The 20,239-nt window shown below is 42.1% G+C and overlaps 1 protein-coding gene across 9 annotated transcripts in view; it reads right to left on the bottom strand.

Moving 5' to 3' along the window:
- Nucleotides 1-20,239, bottom strand: part of HELZ (helicase with zinc finger) — a 146,991-nt gene that overhangs the window by 15,907 nt on the left and 110,845 nt on the right. For all 9 annotated transcript variants that reach the window (XM_029929006.1, XM_029929009.1, XM_029929004.1 and 6 more), the window contains 4 exons: nt 16,217-16,296; nt 11,264-11,834; nt 10,432-10,681; nt 9,006-9,522 (listed from right to left, as the gene is read on the bottom strand). In XM_029929006.1, the coding sequence (XP_029784866.1) occupies nt 9,006-9,522; nt 10,432-10,681; nt 11,264-11,834; nt 16,217-16,296 (1,418 nt within the window). The remainder of the gene's footprint in view (nt 1-9,005; nt 9,523-10,431; nt 10,682-11,263; nt 11,835-16,216; nt 16,297-20,239) is intronic.

The following is a 20,239-nucleotide window of genomic DNA, read 5'->3' as shown; positions in this document are numbered from 1 at the left end:
ATCCTTACTTCTGGGCTCAGCACTGACTCCATGTATGTTTATGTGTTTATAAATATTCTTTACGTTGCTAAACATATGATCATCATTTTCCAAGAAGTCAAATGCTGTCTTTCTAAACATCAAAACAGAATGCTAAAATTTCAAAAGCCATTTAAGGAAAAACTAACTGACTAAGTTCACATATAAATTTCTATGTGTTAACGAAGGACGTCAGTGTCAGCCAACAATTCATAATTTGCTTACCATTACCATTGTCTTATAAAGTCTACCTCTGATGTATGAGGTTACCAAGCCGTTTTCCGTGTATACGTATAAATAAGTAACTGGGGGAAAGGTCAGAAAGTAAGTTAATTAGGGCTCTATAATTATACTATCAAATCTAATCACTAAGGAAGAGCTAAATGCTCTGGTGCAGATTCCAAGTCTCATTAACTATGGTGCCAGAAACTTTCATTAAAACAGAACACCTCATTTAAATGATTAGCTTTGACAATCTACGCATGAAAAGAGGTCTAATTTATTAATCTGTTAATCACGGTCTCTGTTTTGAGCATCGGATGGTCTCTTAGATACCACACACCAAAGACCCTCTGAGAGGACCCTACTATCACCACCCGGCTGGACAGGAGTCACATGCTGTCCTCACCCCCTTCTAAAGTAGGAAAGGCAGAAGAGAATATGGCAAGCAGCCAGGAACATAGTCTTCAAGTTACATTCGTACCATACTTTGCACCAAAGAAGGGAACTTGGGGGTGTGGGGTAATTGGACAAGACTAAAATCAAAACAACCAACTAACTTCAAAACTAGAGTTCTTTGCAGGACAAAATGGAAGGTAATAGAGGAGTCAAAAGTGTCTTTGTTCAAAAACCAACACATAAGAGATACTGCAAAGCAGATTCATCCCAGGGGCATCGTGTCCCCCTCCACGTTGCCACCAACAAACGCCGATTTACTGAAAGCTGGTCCAGATGAGGGCCTGCCGGCCATCCACTGCCCCGGAAGGCCGCCGCCACCACCACAATACCACCGCTGCGACACGAGAGCGTGCAGCTTCAAATCCTGAGGCTTTTCCGGCGAAGCTTTAGAAAAGAATCTGCCGAGCATTACTCATAAGCACTTTAATCAAACTATGTCATGGTGAAGTACATCTCAAACGACAACAGCTTTGTTCTGTACCCGTATCGGTACTGCTGGTTCTATGCTAGTGTTTTTAACGCGGTAAGACTGTGCGCACTTGAGAAGAATGAGGATTCGTCTCTCAAGATAAAGTAACTGGAAAGTACAATGGGAAAAGAAGGCCCCATTCATAACAACAACAACAACAACAAGGGAAAAATCAGTGTCAGTAAAGTTAACCAGCAATGCAGCTGCTACAGACTTTTACAGAGGGACATTCAGACAATACACAAAAAGGAATGGAAGGAGAAGGGGGGAGGGGGGGGCTAAGATATTGATACCAATAAAAGATCGTACCAGTTCCTAAAGGAGAGGTTTAAGATATTTGTAAAGACAATGTTTCCCCCCAATTTAAGGTATATATTTGATGTAATTTTTTTTAAAAAAGGCTTTTCTTTGGGACTGGGGGATGGTGTGGGAGGAGGGGGGGTTCACAAAGGTATTCTAAACTTACGGTAAAAACCCAATGATTATTTTCCACTCCACCTCTACAAGGAGAAAAAAAGCAGTAAGGGAAACGTTATACTATCAAATTAGAATACTACCAAGACCTCAAAAACTAAAACAGTGCAATTCTGGTGCAGGAACTATCCAGATAGAGGAGGAGAAAAACAGAAAGTCTGGAAACAGATCCGAGTTGACACTGACGAACAGCATCTCACTCAGAAGTTAAACCGTACGGTTTTCATACAAAGTGAAAAATCTCATACAGAAAAAATTACCCGTGAATCATGCCAAAATTGTGAATCATGCCAAAATTACCAGAAACAGAGCCCTTGGAGGTTCTGAGGCCAAGAACTGACTTCTATCGTTTCTCTTTACATCCCCTCCCCCCACTCCCCCAGCAGTTAGCTGAAATGAAGCGGTACTAGGATCAAGAACTTAGCATGTGGTAAGAAAGCTACTATCCTACATAGTGAGAATGCAAGAATTCAGTGAGTATGAAGACAACTGGCTAAATATTTAGAGAGAAGTTAAATTATAACACCAAGCTTACACTGAAATTTAAAATCAAACTGGAGAGACTGGTCAATCTATTTCCAATCAGGAATGAGGGACAGTCTGTGATCTGGCCCAGGGTCATCAAGAACTAGAAGTGGGAGGAGGGTGCTGCTAGCACGGCCAGGCCTTTTGCTACATCGAAGGAAAACCTGCGCAGACTTAAGCTTAAACATCTAAACGAGAATACTCTAAAAATTTTAAGTAGCAAAAAATGTTACAGAATAGAATCAAGATCCCACTTAGCTGCCTTGACTGGTGGAAGGAAAGGTCTGATGAGGTGATAGAACCGAGCACACAACTTGGGAAAAAGACAGTTTCAAGTTTTCCCAGCAAGTAATCAACCAAATGCTCATACTGAGGAACATTACCAAACCACACCCGCATCTCCATGAATGCTACAAAGAGCCAAATGTTACAGGAGCTATCTTTGTACAGTGAAATTAGAAATAAGTTCTCTAACTGCTACATTTTCCCTGCTGACCGTGTACTTCGTTAGTCAGAAGGAAACCGAAATTATTATAAAAAGAAAATACTAATGAAACAGAATATGAAAACCCATCTCTCTTCAAGTTAACTGTTAAGCTCACCCCTAGGTGTTTAAGAGTAATCTACCAAGGTTTCTCATAGTAAAAGAATTCATAATATGGAAGGAAATAAGACATTTTTCTATGTTGTTAAGCTATTTTAAAAGACTGGAAATAAATAGCAAACACAAACTATTCATTCTATGAGATGATTCATATAAAATCATTTTGTACCACATAACACACAAACATTATCCCAATGCACTGAAAATGCCAAGTCTGCAATGGGATAAAAACCAGATTTTCCTTGTCAAGGTATTTTTTCCATGCTGCAAGATAGTCATCATTAGTGGATCTCGTGCATCAAGATAAAGATGACTAAGTTTCTGCAAGAGTAATTTCATTCTAAGGACCCACTGACAACTGAGGGTACTTATTCGAACACAGCTTCACAGTAGGATCAAATATTAAGAGCTTGAAGGTACAAAGAATTTAAATTCCAAAACTAAGGGATATTTAAATAGATCGATGATCAAAGAACATTATTCAGTATTCGGTATTCTTTAGCGAAGTGTAAATCTTTGTAGAATCTGGTAAAACCTTCGGCACATTGTTTCTTTCACAATATTATGAATTCATCGGGCAGGTTAAATCAAAGGCATCACCAGAGATATCAGTAAAGATGGTGGAGTCTATCGCTCCATAAAAGCAATGAAAACACTGGCAAAGAGGTCACCATCGACTTTCTTGAAATTCGGGAAACTAAAGCTTGCAGCAACCAAGAGAGCGTTTCATCAAGAAAAACCGGGAAAGTTCAGTAAGAATAGAGTACTGGGGTATTTTAACTTCCTCTAGTCCCAACACCCTGCTCTCCAGCCCAGTGGCAGCCATGAATCCACGGTCCTGCGTTTCTAGCACCAGAGGGAGCAGAGAAGACCTTGTTCTCAAAGAACTGTCATTACTTGTGGTGACCTGTCTGGAGGTCCCAAGAAGACTGGCTCCAGAACAAACACACACACAAAAACACCTGCCTTATTTGTGTAACTCAGAACTCAGCCAGTAATAAGACCATATTAAAAACATTTAAAGGCAAATGATTTTTAGTCGCTGCTGCCTGAGGCCAGGGGTAACAACTGGACCAGAGAGCAGATTAACCAAAAGCGTTGGAGGAAAGGCCGAGGGATGAGCTGCTTTGCACAACTCGGACACATTCCTAGCACCCTAAAAGACTACACACACGCCATGCTCAGAAAGACCTGAGAAGGCTCCCACACCAGCTGGCCTGGAAGCTCTGCAGCAGCAGGAGGGTAGGGCTAAGGCAGAGAAGTCCGCGCCCCGCTGGGCACGGAAGGGGTGCCCGAACGCACAGGTAGGTGCCTCCGTAGAAACCGGGCCCTGCTTTCAGTCCCAGGCATTTAAGGAAATCTCTGGAAAATGATTAGCTGACCATTAAGCAAACAGCATAAAGACTTCAGACACATCACAACCACAGACTTTAAAAAATTAATTTAAAAATTTTAAATTAGTTTAAAAATATTTTTTAGCTAATCAGAAAAGTCACTCAACAAATGACAACAAAGTCAAAAAGCAAAAGGAGGAGAAGAGAGATTCCATGACGCCGGTAATAAAGAGAGAGTGGTGGCTGCAGACATCAGAAAAAAACATACTTGAAGACAGAAACAGTTATGAGAGAAAAAGGACATTACATAATAGTGAAAAGGCCAGTCTATCAAGAAGATATAACAATCATCCATATACATAAACCTAACAGCAGAGCCCCAACGTACATGGAGCAGAAACTGACAGAGCTAAAAGGAGAGACAGAGATTCAACATGAACAGTTGAGAGATTTCATTCAATCCCCTACCTTCAGTGAGGGATACAGAACCTAGACAGAGATCTAAAGGAAACCAAAAATTTGAACAACAATATAAACCAGAGACCTAACCCTCCACCCAACAAGAACAGAATAGTCATGCTTTTCCAGTGCACTTGAAACATTCTCTAAAAAAGACCCTGTGTTAGCCACAGAACAAGTCTCAGTAAATTTTAACGGATTAGAATTATACAAAGTATATTCTCTAACCACAATAGAATGGGATTAAAAATCAGAAACATAAGGAAATTAAAAACTTTTTTTTATGTTTTGTATTTCTTTTTGAGAGACAGAGACAGCGCGAGCAGGGAAGGGTCAGACAGAGAGGGAGGTACAGAATTTGAAGCAAGCTCAAGTGCAAGTCAGACTGAACCACCCACCCAGGTGCCCCCAGAAGAAAATTTTAAAAACTCACCCTAGATACACTTGCTTTTCTCTAATTTGCCAAATATGCGCACTAAACATTATACTAGAGACTCTGGCCAGGGCAATTAGGCAAGAAAAAGAAAAAAGGCATCCAGGAGTACCTGTTTCGACTCGGTCACGATCTCGCAGATCGTGAGTTCAAGCCGCACTGGGGTATGCAGTGACAGTGTGGATCCTGCTTGGGGTTTCTCTCCCCCTCCTCCCCACCCACCCCCTCTCTGCCTCTCCCTTGCTTCCCCTCTCAAAAAATAATTAGGTAAACGAAGAAGAAGAAGAAGAAGAAGAAGAAGAAGAAGAAGAAGAAGAAGAAGAAGAAGAAGGAGAAGAAGAAGAAGAAGAAGAAAGAAAAGGCATCCAGATTGGAAAGGAAGAACAAAAATGTATTTGCAGATGGCATTTTCTTCTATATAAAAAAAAACCCAAGGTATCCACAAAAAATCTATTAGAGCTAATCAAGAGTTTAGCAAATTTGCAGATATATAATCAATATACAATTAATTGTATTTCTACACACTAGTAATAAACAATCCAAAAATGAATGAACAAAGTAATTGACAGCAGGAAAAAGAATGAAATACTTCAGGACAAATTCAACAAAAGAAGCGTGAGACTTCTACATGGAAAATTACAAAATGCTGTTGAAGAGAAACTTCAAAGGACACAGATAGAAAGATATCCATGTTCAGGACCACAGGGCTTAGCTGTTAAGATAACAATACTCCCCAAATTAATCTGCAGATTTAAAGCAATCCCTTTTAAAATTTCAGCTGATCTTTTTTTTTTTTTTGGCAGAAATTGAATTCAGAGACCTAGAAGAGCCAAAACAATCTTGAAAAAGAAAAGCAAAGTACAAAATTCATACTTCCAAATACACAACTCACCACAAAGCCACATGTATACAAGACAGTGTGCTAGAGCGTAAGGACACAGACAGTAGTGAACAGAACTGAAGGCCGTAAGTAATCCCATACGCCTGGTCAGCTGGTTTTTGACAAGGGCACCAAGACCGTTCAGCGGAGAAAGAAGTCTTTTCAACAAAGGGCGCTGAGAAAACTGGATGATCACATGCAAAATAATGAATCTGACACCTTGCATAATACACAAATTTTAACTCAAAATGGATCAAAGAACTCAATCTAAACTAAACTAGTTTAGTAAAAATCTAAACTCTTAAACTAGGATAAGTAGATATAAATCTCCATGGCCTTGGATTAGACAATAGTTTCCTAGGTAAGACATCAAAAACACAGTAACAGCAACAGCGAGGACAATGAACAAAAAAATTGGACTTTTTCCAAATTAAAAACTTTCATGCACCAAAGGTACTATTAAGGTAAAAAAAGACATTCCACAAAAGGAGAAAATATGGCAAATCATATACGTGATAAGAATTTAGTATCAGAGAATAGATTTAAAAACTTGGGCACATGGGGGAGGGGCAGAGAGAGAGTTTCGAAAGAGAGAATCCCAAGTAGGCTCTACCCTGTCAGTGCAGACCCTGACCCAGGTCTCGATCCCGTGAACCATGAGATCATGACCTGGGCTGAAATTAAGAGTTGGATGCTTAACTGACTGGGCCACGCAGGTGCCCCCAAAATAGATTTAAAGACTCTTGCAGCTCCACGACAAAAAGGCAAGCAACCATTTTTCAAAGGAGCCAAAGGACTTGAATGGAGATTTCTCCAAAGAAGACACACAAATGGCCAGTGACCACATGAACTGATGCTCAGCACCATCAGTCACTAGAGGAAGGCACAGCAGACCTGCAAAGAGACCACTACCTACCCACTAAATGCCTACAGTTTTGTCATTAAAGGAGATACTGGAACTCCCTCGCAGCACCACTGGGAATGTGAAATAGTACCAGGCACTGGGGAAGGCAGGTCGGCAGGTCCTCAAAAAGGCACGCAGACCGTTGCTAGATGAGCCAGGATTCCAGGTACTTAACTAACCAAGAGGACAAAAAATATGCTTTCATACGAAACCTTGTCCAGCAGAATTATTCGTAAGAGCAAAATACATGGACACAACCCAAATGTCCGCCAGCTAATGAAGAAATCAACGGACCATGCCACAGCCACACAGTGGAATATTACTCGGCCATAAGAAGGAACGAGGCACTGACACTTGCTACAAAGTGCATGAGCTTCAAAAACATTCTGCTAAAGGAAGGGAGCCAGACACAAAAGGCCACACTGTGACTGATTCCATTTACATGAAATGTCTCCATAGAGACAGAAAGTAGATTAGTGGTTACTGGAGACTGGAGGCAGGGGGAGGGCAGGAGGGGGGTTAGGGAGCAACTACATAGAGGTTACGAGGCTTCTCTGAGGGTGACAACAGTGTGCCGGAATTAGAGAGTGGTGGTTGTTACATATACATATATTTGAATCTACGGAATTGTAGTTGAAAATGATTAAAAAGGGGATTTTTTGTTTATATGAATTTTATCAGAAATAAATAAATACAGGGGTACCTGGTGGCTCAGTTGGTTAAGCGTCTGACTTAGGCTCGGGTCATTATCTTGAGGTTCATGAGCACGGGGCCTGCTTAGGTTCTCTCTCTCCCTCTCTTTCAGACCCCTCCCCCCACATTCTCCCTCTCAAAACAAACTTAAGAAAAAAGAAATACATAAATATATAAAACATCACTTAACTGAAAATGACATTACTGCTCAGTTGTTAAGCCTTTCCACTATAATTTGAAATAATGTCAGATATGTGTCAATTCTTTAAAAGTATGGTTCCAAATTTCTAGATCTTCACAATACATACATACAGATACCAATTCATCTTATGCTCACAGTTTATATTAGGAATCTGAGATGGCAATTAAGGTGTTTTCATGACAGTTATTATATTGGACAAGCCAATCAATGTATACTGGAATGATCTGAACAAATTACATCCAAAACTCCACAAATAAGATCTGGGACCAAGCCTATGAAACTTGACTTTATAATCAGCATACAGAGCAGAAAATTTGCAAAACATCTGAGTTATTTTCAAAGCCTTTAGAAGTCACCAAGAATGGCGTGCCTGGATGGCTCAGTCAGTTAAGCATCTGACTTCGACTTAGGTCATGATCTTGTGGTTCGGGAGTTTGAGCCCCACGTCAGGCTCTGTGCTGATGGCTGACAACGTGCTTCAGATTCTGTGTCTCCCTCTCTCTATGCCCCTGCCATGCTCCTGCTCTCTCTCTCTCAAAAATAAATATTAAAAAAAATTTTTTTAAATCACCAAGGAAGTGCCAAAATGAAGGTATTGTCAAAAAAATGCTTCTTTACATATTAAAATAGGAAAGGTTTATCCTATTTTAGTAAGAAGACATCCGTGATTGATAATGACCACAACCAGCTTTTTATACATTCTTATCTTTAATCACCTCAAGCTTAAAGAGAACAGCTAGACAGCGTTTTTATAATCTATACTGCTGGTACCATTTTGTAAGTTTTATAACCTGGAATTACGAAGATTTTCATACCGGTGAAGGTCCACAGAGATTCTTTTTGGAAATACCTGAGTATCTCCAGCTAGAAATCTAGTTTACCACAAAACGCTTAGCACCGGGGACGAGACCGCCGCAGTCTACGAAAGCACCAGGAGTTCGCCGCCGGCCACCAAAGCCAACGTCTGCGGAAGCTTAATTAACAAATTCATAACTGACAAATGTAACGTGAGTGAAAAGACAAATGGCTAGAAACCACTTCCCCAGATGAGACGGAACAAAGCTGCTTGGAGGAAGGGCCTCCTCACGCCAGTCGGACGCTAAATGTTCCCCAACAGCAGTAACAGACTCTAAGGACATGTTTTGACAATAATGGATGTTCCACAAAGCCTAAAATAGCACATAAGAGGGGAAATTAAAAATAAATCCCAAGAAAAGATTAGTGACTATTAAATTCAATAAGATCTGTCCACCATTCCCATCAAATCAAGAAATACTAGCATTTTCCACAAAAATTTAATCCCGAAAGGAAAGAGAAAAGAAAGACACTTACCTCTTCTAAGCTAGGGAGCGAAGAAGAAGATACCGTTCGAGATGACAGTGGGTGAAATGGCTCTTGACCAACAGCGTGTTGATGATTCGGGATTTGTACGAAAGGGTTCTGCGGCGGCCTGTGAGGCAAGGGAGGTAGGCCGTAGGGGAAGCCCGGCCCCACTAGGTGGTTCTGCTGTAAGTTGGCGAAAGTCCACGCCCCCTCAGGTGCCAGGTACTTCAAGGGGGGAGGGGCCAGGTGCTCGGAGGGCAGCGAGAAAGGCGAGCTGAAAAGCGGGGGCGGCAGGCGCTGCGGAAATGCTGGGCTATTGGCTACTTCAATGTCTCTGCTGTTGTCATTAAAGTTAGAAAAGTGGCCACTGTGGTCTGTGCTGGACGGGGGAGGCGGGGCTGCCGGCGGGCTCCTGCTCTGAACTTGTCTATACTGCAAAAGTCGTGATTGAGGTGGTGGCATTTCAGCTAGTTCCCGTGTTTCACTTTGATCATGATTAGACAGTTCTCTGATTAAGTCTTGAAACCTACATCAAGAAGATGAAATAGGAGTTAAAGCAAACAAAAGAAAAGCTCCGTCACATCAAGGAGAGCTTAGTCAACTACACGGGTTAATTTTTACAGACAAAATCAGAATAGTTCATTAGAACTCACATTAAGTAATCTCAAAAGTGAGCACTAACACTCAACAGATGTGGACTTAAAGACACTAGATATGCCCAAGTATTTGATTTCTTTCTTTTCCGTTGGCATGAAAACCAACTGCCCTGTCTCCACGCGTCTTCGATGACTGGCAGTTCTAAAAGGTCACCATGACAGTGGACCTTACTCGGAGGGATCAGGACACACTTCACCGCATCCACACGACACTGGCCATAACAAGTTTAGAATGAGGACTGAACTCGCATCAACATCTCTGGTTAAAAGCAGGTAGAGTTCTATGCGGCAAGGGAAAGAACCTGATGATAAATTTATAAACTTTCACTTGCCACCACTAATTCACTCTGTGTCCATTCATTTCTTGCATTCCTCCTGAGTATGAACAAAATGCGCACAGTGAGGGAACATTTCCTTGTCAGGAGAGCCACAGAGCACGGAGCCACATTAATTTTCAATCCACCACAGACAGGCCACACCCACACGTGCACAAAAGTTGCTTCTAAATGGATTCTCTAGAGTCTAGAGGCAATCCACAGCACGGTGTAGCAGGTGCCTAGAAGGCCAGCATCCAATTTCTGTGGGACGATGCTGCAGCCTGAGGCTAACAGGAGACACCCAAGAGAGGAAACAGCAGGTGGGGGCCGGGAGTCAGTCCGCCACCGCCACCGTCTGTATCCGCAGGGGAACAAGGACTGGTCCCGCCGCGATGGCTGTGTCCAAAGGGGGACGGGGCGGGGACAGCCCCGCAGCAGGGCTATCCGTGTCCGCAGAGATACCTGGCATCAGGGGCTTCCGCTCCGTCCTCGGCGCTGCCCGGCAGCTTCCAGTCCGCTCTGGCCGGCGGCTGATGTAACCCAACGGGCGGCTGAGGGAGGTGTGGGAGGGGAGGGTGCGGAGGGTGGTGGTGGTGGTGGTGCGGGAACGGAATACTGCCCTGACTGAGATAAGCGTGGTGCTCGGTCCACTGCTGCAGCCGCACCTGCTGCTGCCGCAGCGTTTCCAGAGCCACACTCCCGTGCATGCGATCTGCAAACGATTTGGAGAGAGTTTCAGTTTTCATGCATTTGGGGCGGCAGGTTAATTTTTTCAAGAGTTTTTGCAACCCAGATTTTCTTCACACAGAAATGCCTACAATTTGGGTTTTGGAGAAAGCAAATGTCTTCTAGATTCACCAGTAACTAAGGTTACAGTAACGGTGGTGATGGCTGTTCCTATGTAATGATGTTAATGTGACATCAACTGAATGCTTAACATTACAGAGCATTTGGAACAAGATTCTGACTGTTATTTAAGTGACTGATTGTTGCTGCCATTATGTGAAGAAATGAAATGAGCCTGACCCAAATTAACACAGCACAGTACACGTCAATTTAAGGAAATAATTGGGACCCCTGGCTGGCTCAGGCAGTTAAGCATCCGACTTTGGCTCAGGTCATGACTGCAGGGTTCATGAGCTCTGTGCTGACAGCTCGGAGCCTGCTTCGGATTCTCTCCCTCTCTCTGCCCCTCCCCTGCTCAAGCTCTGTCTCCAAGTAATAAATACATATTTAAAAAAATAAAGGAAATCGCCTCTGAATTTGTCACATCCAGCCCAACAGGAGAACTTACCTAAAGCCTCCCCGATTGGCAATCCTGGGGGGTTCTCATCGGTGAAGTTGCTCAAATGTGAGGGAAGGAGGGGGCCGGGCTGTGCGATGGCCCGCAGAGGGCTGTGGCCTTCGGGCAGCATGGGAGGGGGTGGCTGCTCAGGAATGGCAGTCTCTGCGGGAGGGGACGGCGGGCGGTGGGGCACGGCACTGTTAAAGAAATTGCCGGCGGGGCCCGCCTGATAGGCTGGAGAGAGCTGCGGAGGTGGCTGCTGAGTCAGCTGATTCAACGGATTCTGTGGCGGGACCACGGGATTTGGTTGGGGCGGCAACTGATTTGGTTGTTCGGGCAAATTATTCTGCTGCTGATTCAACAAGGCGTGCTGCTGCGGGATTGGAAATGGGGGCCTCGGCAGCTGCGGGAGGGGATGGAAATGACGGCTGGGGATTGCATACTGTGCGTGGGGAGCGGGGAGGGGAAGATTGATGTGTCTCGGGTTGATATTATCTTTGCGATGAAATTTGGTATTGGGATAAACAACACCAGGACGCGATTCAGGACTTCTGTTCTGTGGATTGGATTCCAAATCAATCTAGAAAAAAATAAAAGTCTTTCTTAACTGCGCAAGGTCTGGTCCTGTGGCTCTCCACCTTTTCCCACTGCTAGCACATCTGAAGCATGTGACACATTCTTATCAGTAACAGCCAAATGCCATGTGCCCAATCACTTTCTGACAATCAAATGAGGGAATAAATATTTTTCAAATTAGAAAAGATAAAACATAAAAAATCACATTATATTTAACTCATAGGAAGAGATACTGCCATTTTATTAACACATCCACTTTAATTCCTTTAAAAGCATGATTTTGAAGTTCACACTTCCTTCCTTGAAAAGATAACCATTTATTTCCCTCTGATATAAATCAAACACTGGTCTCAGTTTAAACAACATTGAAGTGGACAAATAAATAAGTATTTTACCACCTTTGTATAACGAGTTTGGTTGTCAAATTTTTGCCATGAGGTACTGACATTTATTCTTTCAACAAACACTTACGGAGAGCCTACCGAGGTCGTGCCGGAGATGAAAGGGCAGTAAGAAGACGCCGTCTGTACCCACAGACGTTATATTGAGGCCCGGCACCCTATGGTTCCCAGGCTATTTCCGGCCCACCGAACGTGGACAAATAAAATTTTACTGGAACACAGCCACCTCGTTCGTTTGCATATTGTCGGCGGCTGCTTTCTGAGCACACGGCAGAGTTGAGTGATCCCAACCAACACAAACCACATGGCCCACTGAGCCTGAACATTTACTATCTGACCTCTTGCGTAAAATGTTTGCGAAGTGCAGGCTTAGAGTCCGGTCGACGATATAAACAAGGAAATGTAAAACTAGAGGTGCTGTAAAAGGATGTGGGAGGAGGGCCCAGTGCCTGACAAAATTAAAGGTGGCTTCACAGAGGCTGTGACATTTGAGTTGAGTCTTGCACCAAGTTCTGGAATTTTCCAGTGAGGGAAGAACATGCGAAGTAAAGGGAACAGCTTCACCAAGGAGAGGAGGGGAGAGGAGGGGAAGTCTGGCAGATTCGAGGAGCCCGATACACTCTGCGCGAACAGCTACCACTTCACTTGTTTGTATGTTTTCCCCTTCTTGACATCAGAAAACACTGCAAGAGGCCAATCGCACAAGACCCAGAATGATTCACTACTGAGTATAAACATTCTTAATCCTGTAAACTGTGGTAAGCTACCAAAGATTTGTAAGCTGGGCAGTGCTGTCACCCTTCGGAAACGCAAGTTTGATCACAAGTGGTGACAATGTGAAAAACGAAATACAAGGTGGAAAGAAGCTATTTTCCTTTCCCATCTCTGGCAAAACACTCGACGAGCTGCTTCGGTCCATCAGTCTCCCGTTAAGTTTCAAGGCTGACTAGTCCCTGAGCGCTGCGGAGCACCTGCCTCGCCAAAGGCTCTCAAGACCCCAGAACACGCAGCTCGTTCCTGGACGGGGAGCCGTGGAACTCCTAGTGACCAAATGATTGCAACAAGGCTCGCAATGTGCCGATCGGGCCTCGAGTGCGTTTTCACCTCTAATCACTGGTTTAAGTGGGCGGCCACTGAAGTTGGCCAGTAATGTCCTAGAGATTACTAGGCATAGATAAATTGTCCAGAAGATGAAAGACAAGAATGACAGCTCCACCCCAGCCTTCCGAGCAGCTGCAGTGCCTGCTCTTCAGATGTCTCAGAACCGACTACCCAGAATGGCATTACAAATACGGACGGTCTTCATTAAAGAGTTGTCATGGGGGCGCCCGGGTGGCTCAGTCGGTTGAGCACCCGGCTTCGGCTCAGGTCATGACCTCATGGTTGGTGGGTTCGAGCCCCGTATCAGGCTCAGTGCTGACAGCTCAGAGCCTGGAGCTTGCTTCAGATTCTGTGTCTCCCTCTCTCTCTGACTCTCCCCTGCTCACGCCGTCTCTCTCTTTCTCTCTCGCTCTCTCAAAAATAAATAGATTAAAAAATTTAAAAAAAGAGTTGTCATTCACTGTCTAAATCATTCGACTTTATCTGCAAATTTAAAAAAAAGTTTCAGAACCTGATTAGGGTTCTTTATAAACAAACATGGTCCCCCATAAATCTTCATTTTCATGACTGATGCCGTGTTCAGCTGGGAATATACTTTTTTCCATAAGACCATGTTGCTATGCGTACACAGATCACATGAGGGAGATGGTGAATAGATGTCAAGGTTGTTTCTGGATAAGCTGCCTCCTTCACGTCTGACTTTGACATGGACAGGAAGCTAGGCCAGTCACAGGAACCGAATCAGACAGCGATGCTCTCTGATACTACAGTGGGCTGAGGGAGCCGGAGAAGACTATTACCAGAATTAGATTAGCCCCAATCACTTTCTCCCTAATGCTAAGGCACTGAGTCAAGGACAGCCCGGAACTGGTTTCCCCCAAGGCCGCAGGACAAAGCATCAGAGTGGAAAGAAATGAAACATGTCTGTTAGGCTGCCTAGCTCCTGGACAGGGAGAGGACATAAGAAAAATCTAAAAACAAGAACATGAGAGAGATGCTTCACTATCTCCGCTCCAGTCGCTCCCAGAGCAGCCAAGGCTCCTGCGGTGGGTTTTGTCCCGTGCGGCCCGACTGCACAGGCACCCCGCGTGCTGCCCGTTCTCTCCCTGCATCCCCTTCCAAACACACTGAATTTCCACCTGCCCTGCAGCGCCCTCACCCCCACCCCAGATGGACCAGCAGGCACCACTGGCGGCCTCATGTGCGCTCCTCCGCAAGGCAGGAAGTCCTTGTGGTTGTAGAAACCTTGGGTCAAGGATGCTTGTAAGACAGAAGTCACTGAGTACGGAGAACAGCTGCCTAAAGCAAGCCAAGGTCGGAAATACAGATTCGGAAGTCATCATCATGCCGCAGAGACTTAAGACGATGGAACTGACTTGGTTTACAGTAAGAAATCACAGAATGCAGAGAGGTGTGTAGGACAGTGACAGAATCCTGGGAAACCCCAATATAAGGATGAGGGACAGAGAGGAAGGGGGTGGACAGGAACTTATAAAAGAGGCAGGTCATATTAGAGAGAGCTGTGAAAAGTAGAAATGTGGGGCAAAGAAACCAAAAGAACAAAATGGTCAAGAATGAAGTAGAAAATAGAGCCAAACAAATACCAGAGAAAAGACCAGTGAGACTACACAGCTGGCGTGTGTTCCTAAAATCTGAGCACCTGAAGTTCAACAGTTTCAGTAAAAGTCAAAGTCGAGTATGACGCTTTGTTGGCTAAGGGGCAAATACGAGTTGGAAAGGTGAGCTTGGGGCAACCATAAAGGAGATGAAGGTAAAACAGCAAGTGTCTCTTTAAAAAAAGGTCCATCAGTCAATTTACTTGCTGGCTGAGAAGGAAGAACTAGTAACTGGAAAGAATTTAAAAATAATTGAGGAGGAAGGACAAGGTCTATGAGGGGACCAGAAGAGGGGAGAGCAGTCTCCAAGGAAACTCCTTCTCTTCTACCAGACTCTTCTGTGGTAATAAGAAAACAAGAATGTTCAGAGAAAAGGTGGTGAGTCTAAGGTTTTAGGTGCCAGGGTGAGATCCTGATGTGGTGACTCTAAGGCCAGGCCCTCTCCGATCAGAAGGGAACTGCAGGCAGAAGGGGTTGGGCGTGAGAAGAGCTGCCGAGAAACAGGGCACAGGGGGTTCCGTCCCCGTGAAGGAAGGCAGAGGAGGCCCCCGCGTCCCTGGGATTAGAAAAATAGGAATTTCCACCGGCAGTAATTCCACCAATGATCTGATTTTCCCTAACTGCTTCACAAGCACGAAAGCAAAGAAAGTAGATGAACAGGCAGGTTAAGAGCTCAGAATTCGTCACGAAATAAATCAGGGGGATAAAAGGCCCAGCACAGACAACATAGTCAACGGCACTGTAACAGCATTGTGCGGTGACAGGTAGTAACTGCACTGTGGTAAGCATAGCACAACGGACAGACTCAAGGGATGCTGTGTTGTACGCCTGACGTTAATATAACACTGCGTGTCAACTATACTTCGATCTCAGGAAAAGTTAAGGATTTATATAACAGACGTGATGAGAGAACACGGCGAGCGACGTAAGGAAGTTAGGAAGTTCCTGCTTCACTAGAACACTTCTTTCCATCCCGAGATGATTTTTCGATGACGCGTCTATAGCTGTGTCTTCACTCACTACCTGATCATACAAAGGCTCCAAATTCAAGTCTATCACTGAACAACAATTTGAGAAAAGTTTATGGAGAAAGCAAAGAAAAGGTGGAGGGAGAGAAGTTAACACGACCCGCCAGGTCCTCATGAAACAATAAACATAAAAGGGATACATAAAAAGAGAAAATTTTCTTTAAAACATCAACATTCCAAGATGACCAATCAGACTAAAACCCATTAGGACAATGCATTCACTAAATGTAAGTAGCATACCTGTTTTGCTTCTGTAGGCTTTTTCTCTGGTGTTCGAATCTTATTAATTTCAGGTCCAGGATTATTTGTATCACTTTTACCTAAGAAAATATTTTTAAATTTTTATAAATTGTCTCCAATGGATGTTACATTCCCAATGACTAACCATTATTAGACAGAAGCAGAATATTTTGAACATTTATTGCCTATTATATCAATTCATATTATTGCTTCAGTTTTGTTTTTTCTAAAGTTTGTTGGTTGTAGTTTCCCTGCAAGAAAAAAAATGTAAAATTAAAGCAAACCTCATTATCAAGACAAAAACGTAATAAAGGAATAACCTTAAAACATGCAATTTTCAAAGATAATTGCCTATTCTCCAGGAATTTGTAGCCTCGTTTTCCTAACTAGTCATAGAAGAGGTACTGAAATTCTTGACTATTATACTTATAAAGGCTTAATGCTTTGGCCATTTACAAATACAATTAAGCAAAAGTCCAAATAATATATCAATCCAAATTAATAAAGAAATCTAAACTGAATAGAGATATTCTGACAGGAGTGTAGTTATACTGCTTTAAAGTAATAGACAGCAAATGAAATATAAGTGAATGAGAAATAATAAATGAAGCAAAATTGAGGTGTTTTTTAAAAAAATCACAAGTATAACAATTAAATAATGCTATTTCACACATGTGAAAGGATTTTAATCTATAAGAATTAACTGCTGGATATTTTAAATTCCTTGGAAAAAAAATCCTTGATTTGGGTTCTTATTTGAAAATACTCTTTTAGGAAAGCACTGGAACTCTATAAAATGAATTCTCATGACAAAATAGCCTTACTAAACTTCAAGAAATGAAAGTACAATGTCTGGAGATGAAAAATACACTAGGTAAAACTAACAGATTAGACACTGCAGAATAAAAACTTAGTGAATTGGAGGCATAGCAATAGAAACTACATAAAATGAAACACCAAAAGAAAAAAAAGAATTTTAAAAAATGGGGGGAAAAAGAAAGTGCATCCATAAACGAAGGAGATAATTTAATCAGCCTAATATTTGGGTAGTTGGAATTCCTGAAGAGATGCAAGAGAAAAAGTATCTTAAGAAATAAAGGTCAAAAGATTCCAAACTTGATGAAAACTATAAGTCCACAGATCCAAGAAGCTCAGCAAACCCCAAACACAAGAGGCATGAAGACACTACATCAAGGAATAGCATAATCAACCTACTAAAAAGAAACTCATAAAAGCAGTCAGAGGGGGGAAAAGTCACATCACATATAGAAAAACAAAGACAGAATGACATAGACTTCTCACTAGAAACAATGCAAGCAAGAAAACAACAGAGTAACATCATTAAAGTGCTGAAAGATAAAAATTGTCAACCATGAATTCTAGACTTTGCAAAAATACCTTCGTTGAAAAATGAAAGGGAAACAAACATATATTCAGGGATACAGATGCTGAAAGAATTCGTCACCAGTAGATCTACACTACAAAAAATGTTAGAAGTCCTTCAGGAAGAAGGAAAATTGTATCAGATGGAAAAATGAATACACAGAAAGAAATAATGGCTACCAGAAATACTACCTACACGGAAAGATACAAAAAATTATTTTCCTCATTATTTAAAACTTTTTCTTTAAGTTTATTTATTTCTTCTGAGAGAGACAGTGCAAGCAGGAGTGGGGGAGAAAAAAAGGAAGAATCCCAAGCAGGTTCTACGATGGCAGTGAAGAGCCCATGCGGGACTCAAGCTCACAAAACCATGAGATCATGACCTAAACCAAAATCAAGTGCCGAACACTTAACTGACTGAGCCATGCAGACACACCTAAACCTCTTTAAGAAGTTATTTGGCTGTGTAAATAGTAAAAATAGTTGTCCTTACAACATATGTAACAGTATAATGCATGACAATAATATCATAAAGGCCAGAGAGGATAAATTGAAATATTAGATGGTTCTTTCACTGTACATGAAGTGGCAAAATGCAAATTGGAAAGGAGTCTGTGATAAAGATGTATACTATAAACTCTAAAGCAAATACTAAAATAATAAAGAGTTATAGCTAATAATAAAAAAAGGAGAGGGGGTGCCTGGGTGGCTCAGTCTGTTGAGCATCTGGTTTGGCTCATGGCATGATCTCGTGGTTTGTGAGTTCAAGCCCCACATCAGGCTCTGTGCTGACAGCTAGCTCAGAGCCTGGAGCCTGTCTTCAGATTCTGTGTCTCCCTCTCTCTCTGACCCTCCCCTGTTCATGCTGTCTCTCTCTCTCAAAAATAAAGAAAACATTGAAAAAAAAATTTTTTAAAGGAGATAAAATGGAATCATTAAAAATATTCAACTAATCCAAAAGAAGACAGGAAAAAAAGGCAAGAGGAAACAAAAGAAGATTGGACAAATTAAAAATAGACAGCAAGATAAGAAAATCAAGCCTAATTTATATAATTACATTAATTATAAATGGTCTAAACTCCCCAATGAAAAGGAAGAGATTGTTACATTGGACTAAAAAAACCATCAAGGGATGCCTGGGTGGCTCGTTCGGCTCTTGATTTCCTTCCAACTCTTGATTTCGGCTCAGGCCATGATCTCACAGTTTGCGGGATTGAGCCTCATGGCGGGCTCTGTGCTAGCAGCTCAGAACCTGGAGCCTGCCTCAGATTCTGTGTCTCCCTCGCTCTCTGCCCTTCCCATGCTCATGCTCTCTCTCTCAAATAAATGAACAAACAAAAATTTAAAAAGAAATGCACATTAAACATAAAGATGCAAATGGGGGCACCTGGGTGGCTTGGTCGGTTAAGCATCCAACTTCATCTCAAGTCTTGATCTTACAGTTCACAAGATTAAGCCCCACACTGGACTGTGTATTGATAGCTTGGAGAATGGAGCAGCTCTGGATTCTGTGTCTCCCTCTCTATCTACCCCTCTCCCTCCCCACTCCCCTCATAAATAAGCAAACATTTAAAAATTAAAAAAATATATAAAGACACAAAAAGATTAAAATAGGTCAAAAAAGAAAGAAAAAGGTCAAAATAGATATATCACACTACCTCTAGTCAAAATACAGTTAAAGTGTTTACATTAGATATTAAACAAAATAGACCTCTGAGCAAAGACTATTACCAGGAATAAAGAATGGCATTCAAAAAAAGACAAAACAGTTAATTAATCAAGAGCACATAATCCTAAATGTTTGTGCTCCTATAACAGAACTTCAAAATTAATCAAGCAAAATTTAAAGGAAAAATAGACAAATACCAATTATATTTAGAGATTTCAATATTCTCCTCTCAATACATATTTTTTAAAAAGTAGACAGAAAATCAAAAAGAACATAGTACACATAAATAATCCTATCAATCAACTTGACCTAAGTAACATTTATAGAGTACTCCATTCTTATCAAGTGCACATGGAACATTCACAAAGATACACCATATTCTGGACCATAAAACAAATCTCAATAAACTGAAAAAAGTTTGAGTTATATAAAATATGTTTTCTTACCACAATGAAATCAAAGGAGAAATCAATAACATAAAAATTCTTAGAAGATTCTCAATAACTGGAAACTAAAACTCACCTTTCTAAGTATTCCATGGATCTAATTTCAAGGGAAACTAGAAAGTGTACTTAAGGGGCGCCTGAGTGGCCCAGTCAGTTAAGGGTCTAACTCATGGCTTCAGCTCAGGACATGATCACAGTTCATGGGTTCAGGGCATGCATTGGGCTCTATACTGACAGCATGAAGCCTGCTCAGGATTCTCTCTCCCTCTCTGCCCCTCCCCGGCTTGCTCGCTCGCTCTCTCTCGCTCGCTCTCTCTCGCTCGCTCGCTCGCTCTCTCTCTCTCTCTCTCTCTCTCTCACAGAAACCTAAGTAAATAAACTTAAAAAAAAAAAAAGTGTGTACTCAACTGAATTAAACAAAAATACATCAGAATTTGTGGGATGCCCCACTGAGGAGGAAAATTATAAAACTAAATACCTGTATTATCCTAAGCTTTCACCCTAATAAAACATGTGCAAGTATGG

This window comes from Suricata suricatta, chromosome 17, assembly GCF_006229205.1.
Source record: "Suricata suricatta isolate VVHF042 chromosome 17, meerkat_22Aug2017_6uvM2_HiC, whole genome shotgun sequence".
Classification (NCBI taxonomy): Eukaryota; Metazoa; Chordata; class Mammalia; order Carnivora; family Herpestidae; genus Suricata; species Suricata suricatta.
The sequence above is the reverse complement of the archived record's forward strand: the minus strand, read 5'-3'. Positions and strand labels throughout refer to the sequence as shown.